The following is a 20300-nucleotide window of genomic DNA, read 5'->3' as shown; positions in this document are numbered from 1 at the left end:
GATCAGATTCAGAGTGATGATCAAACACAGATAGAGTAGATCGAGTCCATCAGCACCCCTAATGCTTCACTGTCATGTAGCTCGTCCTAGGTCCACATTTCATTCACTAACATCAGGCAGTTTTGAACAGCACTAATAAATGCAGTGTGTGACAGCAGGAGTCAGGATATGCAAAACTCTGCTTCCACCGTTCCCTAAACAACGGAAGCGGAACAGTCAAGATATATACGCGCAGCGCGGGACTTTCAGAAAACACACTCGCCTTTCAGAAAACATGCAATCGTGACTTCGGATCTCTTTTGTGGATTTTTGAGTTTGAATGGTCAAAAATATGTAACAATGCACGTCCTGGCCCTAGAACGATTTGAAACTTTTTGTTAAATTGTTCTCTGATATCTACATAGAGGGTATGTGGCTTATTTAAGGGCAAAAAATGTCCAGATACAGTTTTAAAGGTCCATTTACAACCCTATAAATTGTCCCTAGGATGTAATGCTCTGTTTTTGCCTTATTTGGAAAAGTCATGAATATTAATGTTGAACTCTGCTCTGATTGGCTTATTTTAGCAGCTCACAGCAGTTCAGCTGTTCAGCTCATGAGTCCTGACCGTCCTGACAGAACACAGACCGACTGAATGACACTTTAAGCAGAACATCTCAAATGGAGATTGATAAAATGCAGCTCACTTGTTTGTTGGTGTTTTCAGATCATCCGCGAGAGAGAGCTTGTGTCCGTGCGGTTGCCAGATTTCAGTAATTATATCCCCCAAATAGCTTTTCTGTAAAAAGAAACCGGTATACTACACTGTAAAAACATATTTATAAAAAAAGTGATCTGGTTGCCTTGAAATTTTGAGTTCATTGAAATTAAAAAGTTAATACAATAAAAAAATTTGGGGATTCGACAATCTTTATTAAAATATCATTAAAAGATTTTGTAAGCATATTGTGTATTTGTGTGTGTTTTATTTTTGATGACACAGTGTATCCGGTGTTTTACCTAAACATTTCCAATCTGGCTACCATATGCACGTGAGCTCTCTCTCGCACGTGGATGATCTGAAAACACCAATAAACAAGTAAGCTGCATTTCAGCAATCTCCATTTGAGATGTTCTGCTTAAAGTGTCATTCAGTCTACATTTTAAACTGGTCTTTTTTCATCAACGATATTGCATGTTTATATAACGTTAGTCACAATGTAAGCTAATGTTGCACAGTGACTGATGTAGCCTAATCTGAAATACAAATAGGCAAAAACATCATAGGAAACACCATACTTCAGTTCTCAAAAATATAAATATATAACTTATTTTTTTACAAAATGAATAGCCTTGTTAAATGACTGTCGTTTTAACGTATATGGTGGAAAAGGTGACGTTTGCTAGAAGGATCGAGTGAACGATCTGTAAGCAACGTATCTACGGTTGTATTTTGTAATACAAAATAATATTACCCTTTGTCATTAGACACACTATTTAGTTTTGTATGGTACTTGGTGTTCCTATTGTTACTGTACTAGCATCTTGCGTCATATTATAGACAATGCTGTCTCTCTAAAAAACTTTCAATTTAATCAGAAATTGTTTAAACAGTCAATAAGTGGATAAATCGCTACTTACTGCTTGCAGGAATATAGTTGCCCTTTTCTTCAGTTTAAGACGCTGAGCGAAGCTTGCTTGAAATGGGCCGAACAAACGATCGATCTTGAATTAAATTGTTGTGGTATCGGATTATAAATGTCACCCATGACTGTTGACATTTTTATCTGTGGGAAGGGTAGAAAAGTCTCCTGAACAGCCTGGAACATGACGTGTGTCCATGTGAGCAGCTTGTTTACCTGATGATTCGCTCCGTCATCTCTGCCTGACAATGAACATGTTTGGACAGATGCAAATGTTGGGGGCGTGCATATAAATGATCCCCAACGCCTGCGTCACTGTTTGGTTTATGTTGAGAAGCACTTTTTTTCTGTGGTGTTTTGGATTCACGAGATTTACATAAGAAGAAGGAGGCAATGGTGTTTGAGACTCACAGAATGTGATGTCCATGTACTGAACTCTTATTATTTCACTGTGGCAAGGTTAATTCAATTTTTCATTCTAGGGCACCTTTAAGGTAAACACAGTCAAATATGTCTATAGTGAGCGTATATAGTTGAGTAAGAAATTGGATGTGTTCCAATTAATTGGGTCAGTGCAGACTTTAAAGAGGCAGACATAATATTCTGTGTGATTAATGTCAATATCAAACAACAAAAGAAAAAAGAAAATCCCCCATGCTTGACTAAATAACTTTAATATATTTACTAAGAATCAGTGTATAGTCGCATCAATGCGAGTTGTACATCATCAAAAGCGACAGTGGCCAATGACCTCAACTCAGGTGGACACCAACCATGATCAATTTTCAATGGCGCAATAGAGGATGAAGGCTCATCCCCATGTTTTCTGGCCTTTAAATATGGTGCAGAATGCGAAACATTTTATTATTTTATCCACGTCCGCTGCAAATCGCACCATTTGTACTTAAAGGGGGGGTGAAATGCTGTTTCATGCATACTGATCTTTTTACACTGTTAAAGACTTGGAATCCCATACTAAACATAGACAAAGTTTCAAAAGTTAAGGTGGACGTTTGATGGGAGTATTTCTTTGTCAAAAATACTACTTCCGGTTAGTCATAAGTTTCGGCAAGTTTTTTGCGATCATGCGTCCCCTTTGACGTTAATGGGGGCGGAATTTCCTTGTATGGGCCTTACGGACAATTCTACCGGAAGAGCGTGAGAGAGAGAGAGGGAGAGAGCGAAAGTAACAGGCTACCCCCATCAAAGCGCTGGCTCGTAGGCTGCTGCACAGGTGATGTGCACAATTACAATGTCACCAAAAAAGTGCGTTTTTGGTTGCCAGACCAAGACAGTCCTGCACAGATTCCCCAAAAACCCCGCGTTAAGGCAACAGTGGATATAATTTGCTTTTCCGGATCAGCAACTGAGTTGCGCGAATGTTTATATCTGTTCGCTGCATTTCGGTGCGGACTGTTTCATAAACAAGGCCCAGCTCGACGCCGGATTTTCCGATCGCCTAATGCTGAAGGATGGAGCAGTCCCAACGATAAAGGTCCCAACGTTAGAACCGCAGGCGGTGAGTGAGACTGCTTCAAATGTCTGTGTTTTTGCCTATGCTCATCAAGTAGCCCAAACATGATCACGTATAGTTAATTGATCAATGGAGCATGCGATGTGTAGTGCGTGTACATTTGTTTAGCTGGCCACTATTTGTGTAACTTTATGTTTGTGTATTGTAAAAGCACTCCAAACAACAATACACAAAGAGGGGGGAAATATGTTGAACTAAATAAGCGCGCTTCTTCATTCAAATGCGCTACTATTCCGTGTCTTTCTATGTAAACACTAACTTAGCCTGCCGTGCAAAACCAGTCCGCTTAATAACGTTACAATTGTCTACACAAACCACGCGTAAACACACACACACACACACGTCCACAACTGCACTTCCCACATGTACACCTTCAAAGACAAAAATACGACGATATAATTCAAGTATAAATATGTAAATAACACAAGCCGCTAAGCATATTATATAGTTAGTGTATAACTTGTACCACATAGAGACGTCCTGCTCTAGTCGTTTTTGCTGCTGCTCCTGTTCAACTGCAGCCTCTGGGTCTGATTCCGGATCATAGATGTATGGCTGTATCTGATTAAAAGCCATATTTTTATTTTGAATAAAGTTTTTTTCCCGCTGTTAGGGATGACACAGCTTTACGACGCACTCGACTCAACACAATAGCAGCAGCGTGCACACGTCATTATTTAGCTCCGCTCACACGACACGCCCCCACCCGCTCGGCTTTTTTCGGAAAGACTCGGAACAGCGCATCTTTCTTATATAATTATAAAAAAAATAAAGACTTTTCGGAGATATGCAGGATGCAATGCTACTCTATAGGTACTCAAGATTGACATGACACTGACTGAAACTGAGTGTTTCACCCCCCCTTTAAGCTTCTCTGGGTCAGTACGTCTTCCTTGGGTTGTTCCACCAAGTGAATAGTGTAAATGCAGATATCGGTTATGGGTCTAAAAAAGATGCAAACTGGTCATCAAAAAAATCAGATATAGTCACCCAATGGGTATTGGGCATCAAGACCTGCAGTGTAAATGCGGCCTTAGATTAGAAGGCTGCATGTGAAGGCCTCCGTGGGCCGAATGCAGACTGGATCAAGGACAGTCCATCCACTTTCACTCACACACTTAAGATGGACCTGACGCCCGTTCGTCTCTAGCTTCCCTGTGCGCTCAGAGCCAAACTTTTGCATAACCTGTCAATTGAAGTAGAAGCCTGTGCTGGTTTATTTATACATCTCTGACTGGTCAGTTATTTGTTTGGCAGAGTGTCCTTGGATGTTATAAATGGGACAAACCTGTCACTTCAGTGCTGACTGGATGTTTTGAGTTCTTTGAGAGATTCTCTTTTTCATATTTATTAATTTATTTTGACTTTTTTCAGAGCGAGCGAGCAGTGAATAATGCATTGGATTCTGCTCCATGTACTGTTTTTATCATTAGCATTCAGCCCCAGTTATCTTCCGAACTTATGAGTGCCTGTGAAATGTTTGTGATGTTATTTATTTATGTTGCCCTCTCAATTATTCATTTGTTTATTTATTCATGGCAGAACTAACTGCAATTGGAAAATTCATTTTTGCTGAAGGGCACATCCAACCCCCCCCCCCCAACACACCTCAATCCGCTCCCCCTCCTCTTGCATGAAGGTTTGTTAGTAACTGCTTCATGTGGCATTTCCTAAGACTCAAGGGGAGATGTCATTTTAATCCAAGCAGACGGCTGAAAAAAAAAATAGAGAGAAAGAGAAAGAGAGTCCTCCTTCAGAAAAAAACTTTGCACTATAGGGATGATGGTGTGGGATTATAGAGAGGCATGTAATGAAAGACGGATAAATTTGAGAGGACTCAAATATCCACGGCTCTACATGTCTCTGTGCCACAGCTGAGCATCATGCTGAATTCCCTCAGGCCTGTGTTCTCCTACTCTTTCTGGACACTTTATTTATAAAAAAAAAATGGCATTATTATATTTATATCAGATGTCAATAAAGGTAATCTTAGCTCAGTTTAACACAGTTTACCATGCTTACTATTATATACTATACATACTATACAGTAAAACAAAAATTGTCTAATTACTCCAGTCTTTAGTGTATCACATAACCCTTCAGAAATCACACTAATGTGCTGATTTGCTGCTCAGTTATTGCCGCTCATCAATTATTATTGGTGCTCAATTATTAACCCCCTTGGCTTGATGAACGCGCCGGCATGTTTTGGTGGATCCAAAGCTTCAAACTTTCTACATGGCAGCAAAATCGACTTAAAATACTCCATCATTTTTTTTTGTCATACAGAAACAAAAGGAAAGACTAAGAAAACAAACAGGGTGCGTTTTCTGCCGTCAAAATAAACCGGAACTCAGCGAATAATTGCCACGCAGACATGAGATGCGTCTTCAGAAAGCTTGAAATATCGAATCCATATAAAACCAACGAGAGGTACAACATTGAGCTCAATACCTGTAATGTGACTACACCCACGGCCAGCACAGGCTATTCATAATGGTAATCGTCCACGTCAGCCATGCTGACCTTGGGTCCGTTCTTCGTACCTGGCTTAATACATCTGAGATGATTTAACAGATCTCAGATCTTCTAATCGTGTTAACTGATCTCTGGATAATTAGGTTCTTCAAACGAATTTGCAGATTGGATTAAAATATCTGGATTAAGTTATCTAAGATTACTGTGCGTTCTTGTGTTCACTGAAGAGGGCAGATGCACCGATACTCGAAACCACGATCAGCAATGCAGCGATTGGCTGTTGTCAAGACAACATAATGACATCATATAATTAAAAAAGCCTGATAAAAAAAAGACAAATTAAAAAAAGAAAAAACACAAATATCTGGGCCTTTATAAGGAAACATCCAAATGACCAAACCAATATAAAAGTTATAATAGATACATGATAAATTATTTTTTTTAAATATGATTTAAAATTATTTATTTTCACGATTTTATGGTATTTTTACACCCTTTACATTTTTATTTCAACGTTGTTATTAGCAATTCAAAAATGTGTTTAAGTAAATTTGAAGCAGATTTGTTACATGACAGCATTAATAGTTTGTTAAGGGTCAAGATCAAGTTCTCTGCATCTCCTGCACTTCATCAAGCCATCCCATAATATCTGTCATCACTCAAATTAATGCACGGCTCAGAATAACTGTACAACATGTGTGTAAACCTCCAATAAAATGATAAAGTAATTATTCTATCACAAATAAATCTCTCAAAGTGACTGTGTCTATAGCATTATACTCACCTTTTACACAACGCTATAATATTATTTAAAATACATTTTTTATATTATTATTTAATTATTATTGCCCCTGGTTCAGTAATGAACTCTCGTAATAAAGTAGCAGTGGCTGGGACAGATTTTAAGTATCACCTCAAGATGCAATCTAATCCTGTTTACATGAAATAAGTTTATGGACATGTTGCTATGACAACAAGTCCAGGATGAGCGTTGAAGAACCAAACAATCCGAGATCATGCCAAATAGTCAATAATCAAATCCAGCTAACTGAGTTAGCAACGTACGAAGAACGGAACCCTTGTCTGGCTATCACCAGAGCAAACTCAATCTTTTAATTTTGAACATTGGTCTGGGGAGTCTGCTCTGTATTTTCTACTGCACAAGAGGCGTTATCAATGGGCATAGTTCAAATGACTCTGTACCCAATTAGATAGTCATTCAACCAATCAGACCACAAGAGGCATGATCAAAAGGCAACGACCCATCGCTTCTCTATCTGTCATCGTGTTAAACCTGCCAATAGCACGCCAAGTTGATAAGTCAGTCTGTGATTGGTTCCCGCAAAAGTGCAACAGAAGCAGTAGAAATTATTGTACAGGTTTTCAGCCTGAGCTGCAGTGCAAAATCAAATTGCCAGCAGATCAGGCTGGGTTTACCCAGTCTAATGCCGACCTGTAAACCATCAAATGTCATCAGATTTCCCTGCTTTTCATCAAATTTGGAAGACGCTCTGTGAGGAATACGCCTTGATTTTTTCCTCAGAAAAAGAAGTTCTTATTATTATGAATGGTAGAAACTGTTTAAAATGTTTGTGAAAACCTACTAGTTTCAGTTTTTTTCATATTTTTTTATTAATAAAAAGTTTTAAAGAACAGCATTTATTTAAAATAGAAATATTAATAATAGATATTAATATTACACAGTATTACTGTTTTCACTGAATTTTTTATCAAATATTTTGATGCAGCCTTAGTGAGCTTAAGAGATATTTTTTTTCAGAAACAGAACAAAAGTATTATTATTAACTTATTATTCCAAGGTTTTGTATCCTGGAAGTTATTGTAAAAAATAAAATAAAAAAATAAAAATAAACAGGTACATTATTGATTTACAATACTTTATTATCAGCTACTAATATTCATAATACCAGGGAACCTCAGCTAAATGTAACATATAGTTCCATATTTATTATTTAGTTATTTTTATACACTGATTTATGTTTTCAGATTTTCCCTTGAAACCATGACTGAGAATCCATAAAATTAGAATCTGCAGGGTCACACTTTATAATAGGTGTATTTAACTATTATATACCTAGGTCAAAAATAAGTACAATGCACTTAATGTGTTGATGCTGTATTGCTGAACACTTTTTCTGCTGTTGAGATGGGATATGATCAAAGTTAGGGACAGGTTTGGTAATATACGTTTAAGGGTGGGTTAAAGTGTAAAGGGAGGGTGAACAGTGTAATCGTAGATGTAATTACAGAAAATAAGTACAATGTAAATATATGCATGTACAACAAGTGCATTATATCAAATGATTAATTTAAATGTTAGTACATAGTAATTAAAGACACTTAATATAAAGTGGGACCAAATCCAGGGATTCCATCTAGGCCAGTGGTTTTCAAATATGTCCCGGAAACACCCCAGAACAGATTTGAAAACCACTGATATAGGCGATGATTCATCCTGCTCTCTAAATACTGGCAATGGCTATCAACATTAATCCAACATTACTTGACCATTAACATGCATTTAATATTGTCATTGCTCGGCTGCGGTGTGTGTTTAGCTCGCAGAAAAGACGCAGGAGGTCACGTCTAGGAGAGAGGAGGTTGTGGCCCTGGAGAAGCAGTTGTGTAGACTCCAGGAAACCCTGAAACAAAGAGAGGAGGTGATAGAGAAGAACAAACTCAACACGACACAGCTCCAGCGAGAGACAGACTCTCTTTACAAACAGGTAAACACACTAAAAATCACAAATTGGCCAGTCTGGGCATTGAGAGCTGAAAGAAAATATGGAGTAAGCATGAGTCTGGTCATGTTGTTTCTGTGTGTTTAGCTGAAGGGTGTTTGTGAGGTCTCCAGTGAGCGCACTCACGTGTAATATTTCCTGTCTGCTGCATCGACAAACCACACATAGGCATGGAATTCCAATTAACTTCCTTTAATTAGGCCCTCCCTTGCTCATGGCACAGTTCCTTCATTTATTTTAATCTTGTTTATGCACCTTGATTGTTTCACAATATAGATTTTTTTAATTAGGGAAGATTGATTAAATTGCATTGATTCTCTGTCCTTATTAAAATGAACCCACACACACGCGCGCACACACACACCCACACACACACACACACACTCGTGCGCTACTCTTTCCAAGCAAGTGTTATTTTTCATAATTAGTGGCTGTGCCTTCAGCTTGGCTTTAAGTGTCTATGTGTGTGTTATGAATATAATGTTTATCATACTTTATTACAGCATCTGAAAGACTGTTGGCAACCACTTCATGAGCCAGTGGAGGTTTCATTAGAAGGCTGTGTGCTATTTATTATTCACAGTTTCTTACAGAATTGGTCTGAACTACATAAAACTAAACAATACTGTATGTTTTGTTTCTTTTTTTCATTAGCATATATATATGGGAATAGAGCGCATATTAGTGATTTGTTCATTCCAGTGTTTGCTTTGCTTTAAAACACGAGCTCTGTCGTCATATTCTGCGATTGTTTCTGAAGAGCGCAATTGTGGTGTCGTACAGTAAGCGCGTGAGAATTTGTTGATGCACAGAGAACGTGTGTGCGCGATCTCACGCAGCATTCATTCAGTACATTCTTGTTGTTTTCCACACGCTGAGGAAGAATAATGTTTGATTTGTCATGTGTGAACATTAGTGATGACCAGTTATATTGACAGACCTAATATATCTATATCTATCTATCTATATATATATATATATATATACACACATATATACAGTGGGTCCAGAAAGTATTCAGACACTCTTTGTTATATTACAGCCATTTGCTAAAATAATTTTTAAAAGAAGGACTCCAAGATGGTAAGTAATAAGACTATCTGGTCTAATGAGACCAATATAGAACTTTTGGACCTTAATTCTAAGTGGTATGTGTGAAAAAAAATATCACCTGTCCAATACAGCCCCAACAGTGAAGCATGGTGGTGGCAGCATCATGTTGTGGGGGAGTTTTTCAGCTGCAGGGACAGGATGACTGGTTGCAATCGAGATAAAGATGAATGCAGCCAAGTACAGGGATATCCTGGACGAAAACCTTCTCCAGAGTGCCCAAAACCTCACAGACTGGGCCGATGGTTCACCTTCCAACAAGACAATGACCCTAAGACACAGCTAAAATAACGAAGGAGTGGCTTCACAACAGCTCTGTGACTGTTCTTGAATGGCCCAGCCCAATCCCTGCCTTACCTAATTGAGCATCTCTGGAGAGACCTGAAAATGGCTGTCCACCAACATATACCTTCCAACCTGACAGAACTGGAGAGGATCTGCAAGGAGGAATGGCAGAGGATCCCCAAATCCAGGTGTGAAAAACTTGCATCTTTCTCAAAAAGACTCATGGCTGTATTAGATCAAAAGGGTGCTTCTACTAAATACTGAGCAAAGGGTCTGAATGCTTAGGACCATGTGATATTTCAGGTTTTCTTTTTGAATAAATCTGAAAAAATGTCAACAAGACATTTGTGTTTTTCTTTTAATATGAGGTGCTGTGTGTACATGAGTGAGGGAAAAAATAACCTTAAATGATTTTAGCAAATGGCTGCAATATAACAAAGAGAAAAAACGTAACTCTTTTTTTTTTTTTAAGTCACGGTTCGGTACGGGTTCGGTGCAGCAGGGGAGAAAAAAACTAAATATAAAATAGCTTTTATTTTTATTAAACATTTGTTTTGTTTTTTTACAAATTGTGTCTGTCCATAAATGTATTGAGGTATAACAACAACAACAACAACAACAAATCTATGCTAATGCTTTAAAGTTTAAACTATATTGGGAGCCCTCACTCTGTCTTCTCTCCACCATAAGCTGGTGTGTGGTGAGTGTTCTGGCACAATATGGCTGCCTTCCCGGTGGATGCTGCAAATTGGTGGTGGTTTAAAGAGATTCCCCCTTCAATGTTAAGTGCTTTGAGTGCCTTGAAAAGTGCTATATAAATGTAATAAATTATTATTACAAATTATTACTATTACATTACAATAGTATAACAGCAGAGCCCAAATTAGTCTAAATTCAGTAATAACATTGTATAACAATATACATAACAATCCTCACAATCTTTTTTGGCAGAACGCTGCTGAAATGCTGCAAAATTAAAAAACATTTTTTTATATTTTGTAAACATGTAAATAAAGTAAACCTAGCGCATGTTGCATTGTCAAATACGTTAAACTTGCAGAAAACACATGGCAAGTGCTGAAAAACACAGCACAGCAACCACTTACAACAGCGTATGGCCTGTTCACACTAAGAACGATAACTATATAGATAACTACAATGATGACCATAGCATCCACACCAACGCTCAATAAAGTTTGGTTTATTATAAGTGCGGAAGTCGTTTCTCAGCAGTGTCGGGGGCAACGCATTACAAATAACCTGAGTTACATAATCAGATTACTTATTTTCAAGTAACTAGTGAAGTAATACATTACTTTTAAATTTACAGGTCCTTCTCAAAAAATTAGCATATTGTGGGAAAAAAAATCATTATTTTCCATAATGTAATGATAAAAATTAAACTTTTAATTGCACACCAACTGAAATATTTCAGGTATTTTATTGTTTTAACACTGATGATTTTGGCATACAGCTCATGAAAACCCAAAATTCCTATCTCAAAAAATTAGCAAATTAGCTTTTTTTGAGAAGGACCTGTACATCAAAGTAGCTGAGATACTTTTCAAAGAAGTAATGCAAGTTACTTTTGTCCCATTTATTGACTGACAGCTCTCTTGTCCCTATGTTGAGGTAAATCAGGAGTAAATGCAGAGGCGTTGTGTGTAAACATGATGGTTATTGTAATTCTACCAGAAAGACATAATTCTATTAGGGCAGATGCACGTTCACATGGTATTTATTCAATAAAGTATTAACCAATGGCAGTGAAATACAATGATTCGTGTTTAGTTATATAGAACGGTTCTTTGCCGCAGGCCCCGTCCTTAGTCCAAATCCTGGGGATGCAGATTTGGCTGATCCTGCCTGAAGATGAAGTCTGGGGCAATGAATGGACAGGGCCAACCTGGTTGTGGTGGTGGGGATGGAGGGGAAGACTAATGACTGATTCCTAGACTAATGTGAGCAGGCATTTATCTCAGATGCACAAAAGCAGATTCAGTATTCCACAAAATGAACAAAAACAGTGAAATGCAAAGTCAGAATATTATGAAAACCTGCAATAATTAAATGTTAATTTTGGTGTGTTGGGCTGAATCTGAAATTGGCCTCTAAGTCCTCAATCACTATTCCTTACGTTAGTCCACTAATAGAGTTGTGCATCGACAACATCCAATATTGCCGTAACTTTCCCCAACACAGTTTAAATGTTTGCGCTCTTTAAAGCTGTGTAGAGTCTTATTTGCTGGAAAAAAAGTGACTTCAAAAAAGTAGTAGTCCTAGCGTTATAGTTGGTGTAACTATAAAGTTTTAATAATCATTCTAATTCTGTGAGAATAGAGTTTTCGTCCTTGATGAGAATGGGCCTAGTGTCTTCGTGGCAAAGTTTTGCACAGGCAGTCAACACTGATTTTCTTTACAAAATGTAGAAGTGTAATTTATTTCACAGTGGCATTGGATTATCATAGGAGATTGTTGTTACAGCAAACACTGACTGATTGCATAACACTCGAAGTCCTCTAGAAGATCCAGCGCTGCCGCAGCGAGCATCTCAACCTTCTGCTGTCTGCCTCACCTGATAAACACTTCATGCTGATCCGAAGAATTTTTAATCATGAAGTGAAGCTCAGCTCTTTTAATTTTGATCGATGACTCCGTTTATCCTTTACATAACACATTCCCGTCTCTGTTCTACCCCTCCACCTCTCTCAGCATCCCTCCGCCTGGTATGAAAATGATATTAGAAACTAAATGAGATTTGAAATTGTGTGTTTGACAAGTGACTTGATGACAGGGTTTTATTGCAGGGCCTGATCCATGGAAATTTTATGCTAATAACATTGCCGGCCAGCCGATCTAGTAGAAATTAATCAGCGGTGGAAAAGAGCGAGAGAGCTCCATAAAAAGTGTGTCTACCCTTCCTCTCTCTGTCTGTCTGTCTGAGTCTCATCTGATATGGCCATGGGCTGTTGTCTGTGTGATGAGTTTGTGACTGAAATGGGGACTTAGAAAATGACACTGAGCTTAGCACTGATTCATGCTGTAATGCAGACACACAACACACTCCCGTCAACTCCCTCCAAGGACTTGACAAGGTGCACTCAGTAGTTTTTTTGTTTATGATGCCCTTGGACTTGCACTGACACCTAGAGGTGTGGATGAAGTATCATGTAAAAGCTTTTAGTTAATAATGCCATTATTGTCAAGATGCTCTAATCTTAGACATTGAGACATTCTTAGAGTGGTTACAGATATAAAGTGATTTGGGGTTAAATAGTTGGTCATGTAAACATGTCCACTCCATGTAAAATAAAGCATTTTATTTTGCTTCTGGTATACTTTAACTGGAGTCTCAGCTTTTTCAAAAGTCTTATTATATGAGACAGCTTGGATTTACTTCTCAGAAAATGTCCTTCAGTTGTCACAAAACCTTTCAACAATATAATCAACCATACAGTGATACAGAAATCAGCATATTGTCTACTTTCCATTATTACTGTTTATAATAATCATTTATAATAGTAATTGTATTATATCCCTACAGTAAAACATTTATTTATGTTTGTTTGTTGTTATTTTTGGTTATTATGCAATAACCCCCGACAATAATCATGATGTACTTAAGTAATTGGTGTTAGTGACAATATAAGTACAATTACCTGCTATAAATAATAGTAATGATAATAAGTTTTATACAATATTTTGTCATCTAATTGAACAGAGAAATCAACTTTCCCTTGAGATTTGATATATGAAAGGCCATCATAATATAAGAATACCCTGTAAGTTTCAGAGCTGAAAAATTCCTTGTTAGTCAAATTACAATTTGACTTTTGATCATTCTGCAAATGTTCTTCCCTAGTGCAGTGAAATGTCGCCTTAAAAGAGCCTACGTGATGCTAAACCGGACGGAACTTCGAAGCAATAAACATGCTGCATAAGCTTCATTCGCATTCCAAAATTAGCAATGTATGGTGGAACTTAATTTTTAATGAAGATCCAGCTCACCTGGGAAGACATTGTGTGTTTGTTCGCTTCATTTCACTGTGGATTAGATTAAACAAGAGACTGGATTTGGAGGCAGATGCTTAACTTACCACGCTGTCACAGGCTGGAGTATCCTTTGTATTTGAGGTGTTGTTGGTTCATGTCCTGCGATTCAGGATCAGACTCAAACATGTATGGGCCAGGGCTCGTAAAGACCGACGTCCCGGGCTAATGTGTTTTCCAGTTGGGCTACCAAAACATATCACCGGCCTGCCAGAAGGGCTATCTTAAAAAGTTAAATAATATTCCTTTCTTGGTGTGCATTGTTCATTCTCTTGAGTTTATTTTTGAAGAAAAAATACAATTGCGGAAGTTTTGAACATGCTGATTTGTCTGTGGTGAACTTTTGCAGATGCTTTTGCAGATGTGTGTGTTTGTGTTAGTGATGCGGTTCGCAGTTATATCCACCAAGTAATAAAAAATAAAATTCCAATTAATTTTGGGGGGATGAGAGATGCATTTGTGTTTGTTTAATAAAGACATATTGCGAGCACTGTGGGCCAATCATTCCAATTTTCGTTTTTCCACGTTTTCAAAACAAATTCCACATGTACTAACAGGGGAGCCGAAGCCGAATGCAAAACTGTTATCCAATCATAGTAGTGGGTGTTTATTTCCAAGTCTTCAATGCGGCACGTCTATAAAACAGTGTTCCTGTAGCTAGGCTCAAAAGCAGGGGAAAAAAATAGCCTGTTACTTATTTATTATGATGGTTTTTTTTTATGTAAAAACCACAAGAACATAAGTTGAGCTCAGAAAACAGTATAAAAAAAAAAAAAAAGCCAGTTCATGACCCCTTAAATATGACATGGCCTTGCCAGGCTGACTGGTTAAACCCTCTAGTTTTCCTTAAATGCAACTGAATGAGAATTTCAGTAAATTTCTGTTTAATATTTTGAATTTTTGGCAAAATCGTTTAGAAGTTAAGCAAAATTTTTCATATTTTCTGAACTCTAGATGACATTGTGCCAAAACGCTGTATGTACCCTCAGGCCATGGTTGTCATAACACAAACCAAGTTTGATCGGAACTAAAACCTTGAGGCAGAGAGATAGCCTCAAGTTTATTTTGGCAAACTTTTTGCCGAATTTGTTTGTGCGTTATTCTAGAACTGTTTGATCAAATTGAATTCTATAGCTTTTTGTCAGCTGAAGATGATCTGGTTCAGTTTTCATGAAAATCTGATCTGCCAAGGAGAAGTACGTTTTTTTTTAAATCCAAAATGGGCGAAAAATTTTCATGGCAGAAAATGACCGAATTGGGTGCAATCAAATCATCTTGTTTTGTTTCTAGCCCTTACAATTCAAAGGTTATCAGCATAAACATGAGTGCAACTTTGGACAGTTTGTGGCGCTAGACCAATTGAGTTAAAGACTCCAAAATTGCTGCGGTTAAAGTTCAGACTGTGCTCTTTCTCTGTACCAAATTTCACAACTTTCACCTTCAGTGTATACCTTCAGTGCCCTAATAACTGAAAATCAACATTTAACCATGCTTTTTTCCTTGTTTTTATGCATTAATATGCCATATTTGTGCCTTATTTAAAACGTCTGTGTCAATGCACCTTTTTTGTGGTGTAAATCAATTTAGTTGGCCAATCAGCCATCCTCAAAGGATCAGTCGTCCAAATACTTCTTGTGGTTGTCGAGCCCTTCCTCCACTTTACCACCTTAGCTTTCATCAGCTTAAGAAACATTCATATTCCCTCCTTTCCTCTGCTTTCTTGCTTCATTTATCCCATTCATCTGTCAGCAGTTTTCCCATGTGCATGTCCATGCGCCTCCTCCCGGCTCGACTCCAAGGAAACAGAAGCGTAGGTGAATCACTAATGGAGTCATTATCAGGTTCCACTCGTTTAAAACAACACAATTAGCGCTGCAGTCTTAATGATGCTTGCAAAGGGAAGTTCAGTGCACTGAGGAGACTCCATCCAGGGCCTTCACCAACCTAATAAATCACGCAAGTTAACTCACAAAACTAATATACCTCATGTGTGTGCGCACAGTAGTCTGTGTGATTTATTATTTTCACCCTGCGAGACATCTGTTACACTGCTCCTTATTTTTGTAATGCATCATCAGCCAGGGGAAAAAATAATATTATCCAATCTGGGATCGGCTCTCTCTGGAGTCTAATAATCTAATGTAGAGCTGCTATCAGTGAGCCACCACAGACACGCTTCAGGGAGCAAACAGGCTTCGGTGATTTCTGTCTGAGAATCTCTAGCATTCATTATATATGCCAGCGTGTGTGACTTTAGAAGTGAGTCTGTAAATATAGAGTTACAATAGGATGTTCCGACTTTAAATTATATTCAATGAGCTAAATTTGAAGTGTACTAATACTAATTGAGAAATATCACATACAAGAGTGCTGTTGTACTGAATATAAGAACAGATAATTGTTGTGGGTGTGATGTTGCTTTTATTCAACAGTTCTGTGCAGAGGCGTTGTGTGCGCTGTCTAAACAAGATGCTTATTGTAGTTCTAAACTAATGCGAGCAGCCATTTATTCATCTCACTTGAAGAAAAAACAGATTCAGTATTCCTCGAAATAAATAAAAACAGTGAAATGCAAGCTCAGAATATTAGGCAAATCTGCATCAATTAAATATGTCAAATAACACAAATATATATTGTATTTAGTCTCAATTTATTGGCCAGTTTCTTTGTCACTGACTTTTGATGATCCAGTTCAACCATCTAAACTTTTTTTTATAAAATTGTGTCTATTCTTCTAGGATCCAGAATGCATTTCCTTCATCTTGGGGCTTATTCATTTGACTTTTGGCATGAAAGGGCCTTTACATTCGCCAAAAATATAACTTTTTGTCATTAACATTTTATTAACTTTCCTTGCCATTGACAGAAATTTCCAAGAAATCCTCGCTGCAGCCTGTAGCACGATGACGTACTGGATCAGATCCAACGCGTACTGGACGCGCATGCGCGGTGGTTTCATTCACAATTCGATGACGTCATATACGCATGCGCAGAAGAGTTTTGGGGACATCGTTGAATGCACAAGAGTTTTGCTGGATAGATAGATAAATACTCAAACCGCTCGCGCAAAAATAACGATTAATAACATGCACACGCCATCAGGACACACGTTTTGCATTTTCCCTTGAATGTGTAGGCTGGTATATTAAAGTTCTTTACAGATCGTGTTGCATTGAGGATTAAAATAACAGAGACAATTACTTGACTCATTTTTCCTTCCACTTAAAAGCAAGTACGATCAGAATATATAAATTTAACTGTTTTGGATGCATGTACAGCGAAACTAGGATAATTTAAGCATCACATTTATGAAAAGATGATTTATTAATCAATAATTACTTAATACTATTTATCAGTACTACAACTACACAGTTTAGAACATCATCTATATACAATAATGATCATACATCATGACTAGCGCATACGCATTATAAATTAACTCAGAGATCGGTATGAATGACATTGCCATAACGATCCACCATCCAGTACGTATTGGATCTGATCCAGCAACGTCATCGTGCTACAGGCTGCAGCGAGGGGTGTCTCGAAATTTCCGTATTTCCGTGTTTTCACTGTAATACAGTAGAGGGTGCTATTATGCATAATCTGAAAGAGTACAGAATCTCCTGTTGTATACACATGTGAAGAAGAAGCAGAAACAAGCGATGTCATATGTAAGCAGATGCATATGTAAAATAACAATATATAAATTAAAATCACTCCCTATTATTACCAAATGAAATGTTGACCCAGGACAGTGCTACTCTATCTGTGTCTTGATCATTATTCTGAATCCCTTGCAGACAGTCTTTGACAAATAATAAAAGAGTACATGTGTTTTTGTATTTAGTTTTTTTAAAGCAAGAGGGTTCTGTGTTCTATGTTCTTTCTTTTGATATACTTTTGATGAACTTTAATGAACATTATCAACAATGCTGGCAATTATTTTATATTTATTTTTAAATGGTGGTGGGAAGAGATTTAAAGTACAATCCAGGTGGGAAAATTTCACACTATATAGTATTACCACATTTTTTATTTTATTTTAATTTTTTTCATAAAAAGTAACTAAGTGCAATATTAAAACACATTACTTTTAAAAGTAACTTTGCCAACACTGTCTGTGAACAAGAAATGAATAGTGAAATATTACAAGTTTGTATATTTATTCTTTGCTAATGAAAATAGTTCCATGAGAAGCCAAAGCATGAAAATTTGCATGTCAACCATTCCCACTGAGATTTTGTGGAACTTTTTCTGATTTTCACAGCCAGAAATGGCTGGAATTGCTGCACTTTTTTCAACAAATAAATCGGGCGATATTTGAGGCGCAAGAGCACATAATACAAAATACTGAATTCCGTTAGACACTGTAGCTTGCTTGCTGCACCTGAAATGGTGCATTTGAAATGTTTTAAATTATTATTTCATGCTTTTCTAATTTAATATTTTTGTCTTTTTTGTAAGTTTTTTTAAATCAAATTTATAATATTTTTATCAGTTACTGCATTAACTTGAAATATTTGCCCCAATATAGCAGTTTTTATAATATCATTAAACCTCTAGAAACTATTTTGTCCCATACATTTAACGCGTAAACATAAAATGTTGGATTGCTTATGCAGACGTGTCTCTCTTGCACAAAATCAATGTCCATTTTTTTGTATTGTATATTATGATGTTCTGATGCGTAAATTTACATTTAAATTACTTTTTTGTGTGTGTGTGTGTGCGTGCGTGCGTGCGTGTGTGTGTGTGTGTGTGTGTGTGTTTATTCGTTTTTAGTGTTCTGTTTTTTCGACATAATCATACAGAACTTTAATATCGCCAAAAACACAAGACAAGCAAAGTAATAAAAAGTAAGTTGTTTTTTTGTTGTTGGTTCTGTGTCAGTGTGAAGGCCAAAATAAAGAGCTGTGTGATCTGCGTGAGGAGATGCAGCGGTGGCAGCAGGAGGCCCAGGAGCAGAAGCAGAGCGGGGTGAAGGAGGTCCAGGACCTTAAGAGAGAGCTGCAAAGCACACAAAGTGGCCTGCAGCTGCACAGAGATAACCTGGAGAGTCTAGAGCGAGAGCTGGCCCGAAGACAGCAGAGAGACTCAGAGAGCGAGGTGAGACAGCGCACCCGACTTCAGTTTCGCTATATCACAACTTCTGTTTTTTAAATATAAGTGTTCCTGTGTTTCAGGCCTGCTGCAGGGAAGCAGCTCTTCGCAGTCAGGATGCAGAGCTGCTTCAGCTGAAGGCAGGTCTACTGGAGGCTGAGAAACTGGCCACAGATGCAGAGGCCCGACTACAACCTCTTAGTGAATCCCTCGAGCTCTGCAAACAGAAGTACCAGGCCTGCCTCGGCAAGATCACCCAACTAGAGAATGCTCTGCATAGCCGAGAGGAGGACCTGAATGAGGCCAACAATCAGGTTGGTACACCCACAAATTACAATTATGTCATTATTTACTCACCCTCAAACCTGTATGGGTTTTCTTTCTTCTGTTGAACACAAAAGAAGATATTTTGAAGACTGTTGGTAACCAGACAGTTGACGATAGACATTGACTTTCATATTATATTTTTTCCTACTGTGGAAGTCAGTGGTTGCTGTCAACTGTCTGGTGACCAATAGTCTTCAAAATATCTTCTTTTGTAAACAGTTATTTGAAATAGTAATAATTGCTCATCGTATTGATATTTTTACTGTTTCTTTCATCAAATAATGCAAAAATATTCAAAAACATTTTTAAAGGGTTAGTTCACCCAAAAATGAAATTTCTTTCATTAATGACTCACCCTAATGTCGTTCCACACCTGTAAGACCTCTGTTCATCCTCGGAAAACAGTTTAAGATATTTTACATTTAGTCCGAGGGCTTTCTGTCCTTTGAATGTAAGTGTATGCCCACTTGATGTCCACATCCAGAAGGGAATGAAAACATCATCAGAGTAGTCCATATGTGACATCAGTTGGTTAGTTAGACTCTTTTGAAGCGTCGACAATACATTTTGGTCCAAAAATAACAAAAAATACGACTTTATTCAGCATTGTCTTCTCTTCCGTGTTCCTCAAATAAAGAATCAAACGGTCATGATTCAAGATTCGAATCGCGTGTCAAACTGGCAAACTGCTGAAATCACATGACATTGTCGATATGAATCACAAAATAAATCTGCTGATTCACGACCGTTTGATTCTTTATTTGAGGTTTGAAAACAAACGCGGAAGAGAAGACAATGCTGAATAAAGTCGTAGTTTTTGTTATTTTTGGACCAAAATGTATTGTCGACGCTTCAAAAGAGTCTAACTAACCAACTGATGTCACGTGGACTACTCTGATGATGTTTTCATCACCAAGTGGGAATACACTTACATTCAAAGGACAGAAAGGCCTCGGACTAAATCTAAAATATCTTAAACTATGTTCCGAGGATGAACAGAGGTCTTACAGGTGTGGAACGACATTAGGG

At 37.6% G+C, this 20300-nt stretch overlaps 1 protein-coding gene across 1 annotated transcript in view; it reads left to right on the top strand.

Moving 5' to 3' along the window:
* LOC137040526 (polyamine-modulated factor 1-binding protein 1) overlaps nucleotides 1-20300 on the top strand; it is a 319746-nt gene that overhangs the window by 246134 nt on the left and 53312 nt on the right. The window contains exons 12-14 of the mRNA XM_067416248.1: nucleotides 8214-8381; nucleotides 18735-18950; nucleotides 19028-19258. Of these exons, the coding sequence (XP_067272349.1) occupies nucleotides 8214-8381; nucleotides 18735-18950; nucleotides 19028-19258 (615 nt within the window). The remainder of the gene's footprint in view (nucleotides 1-8213; nucleotides 8382-18734; nucleotides 18951-19027; nucleotides 19259-20300) is intronic.

Source organism: Pseudorasbora parva, chromosome 1 (assembly GCF_024679245.1).
Source record: "Pseudorasbora parva isolate DD20220531a chromosome 1, ASM2467924v1, whole genome shotgun sequence".
Classification (NCBI taxonomy): domain Eukaryota; kingdom Metazoa; phylum Chordata; class Actinopteri; order Cypriniformes; family Gobionidae; genus Pseudorasbora; species Pseudorasbora parva.
This window is presented reverse-complemented; position numbering and strand designations above follow the sequence as displayed.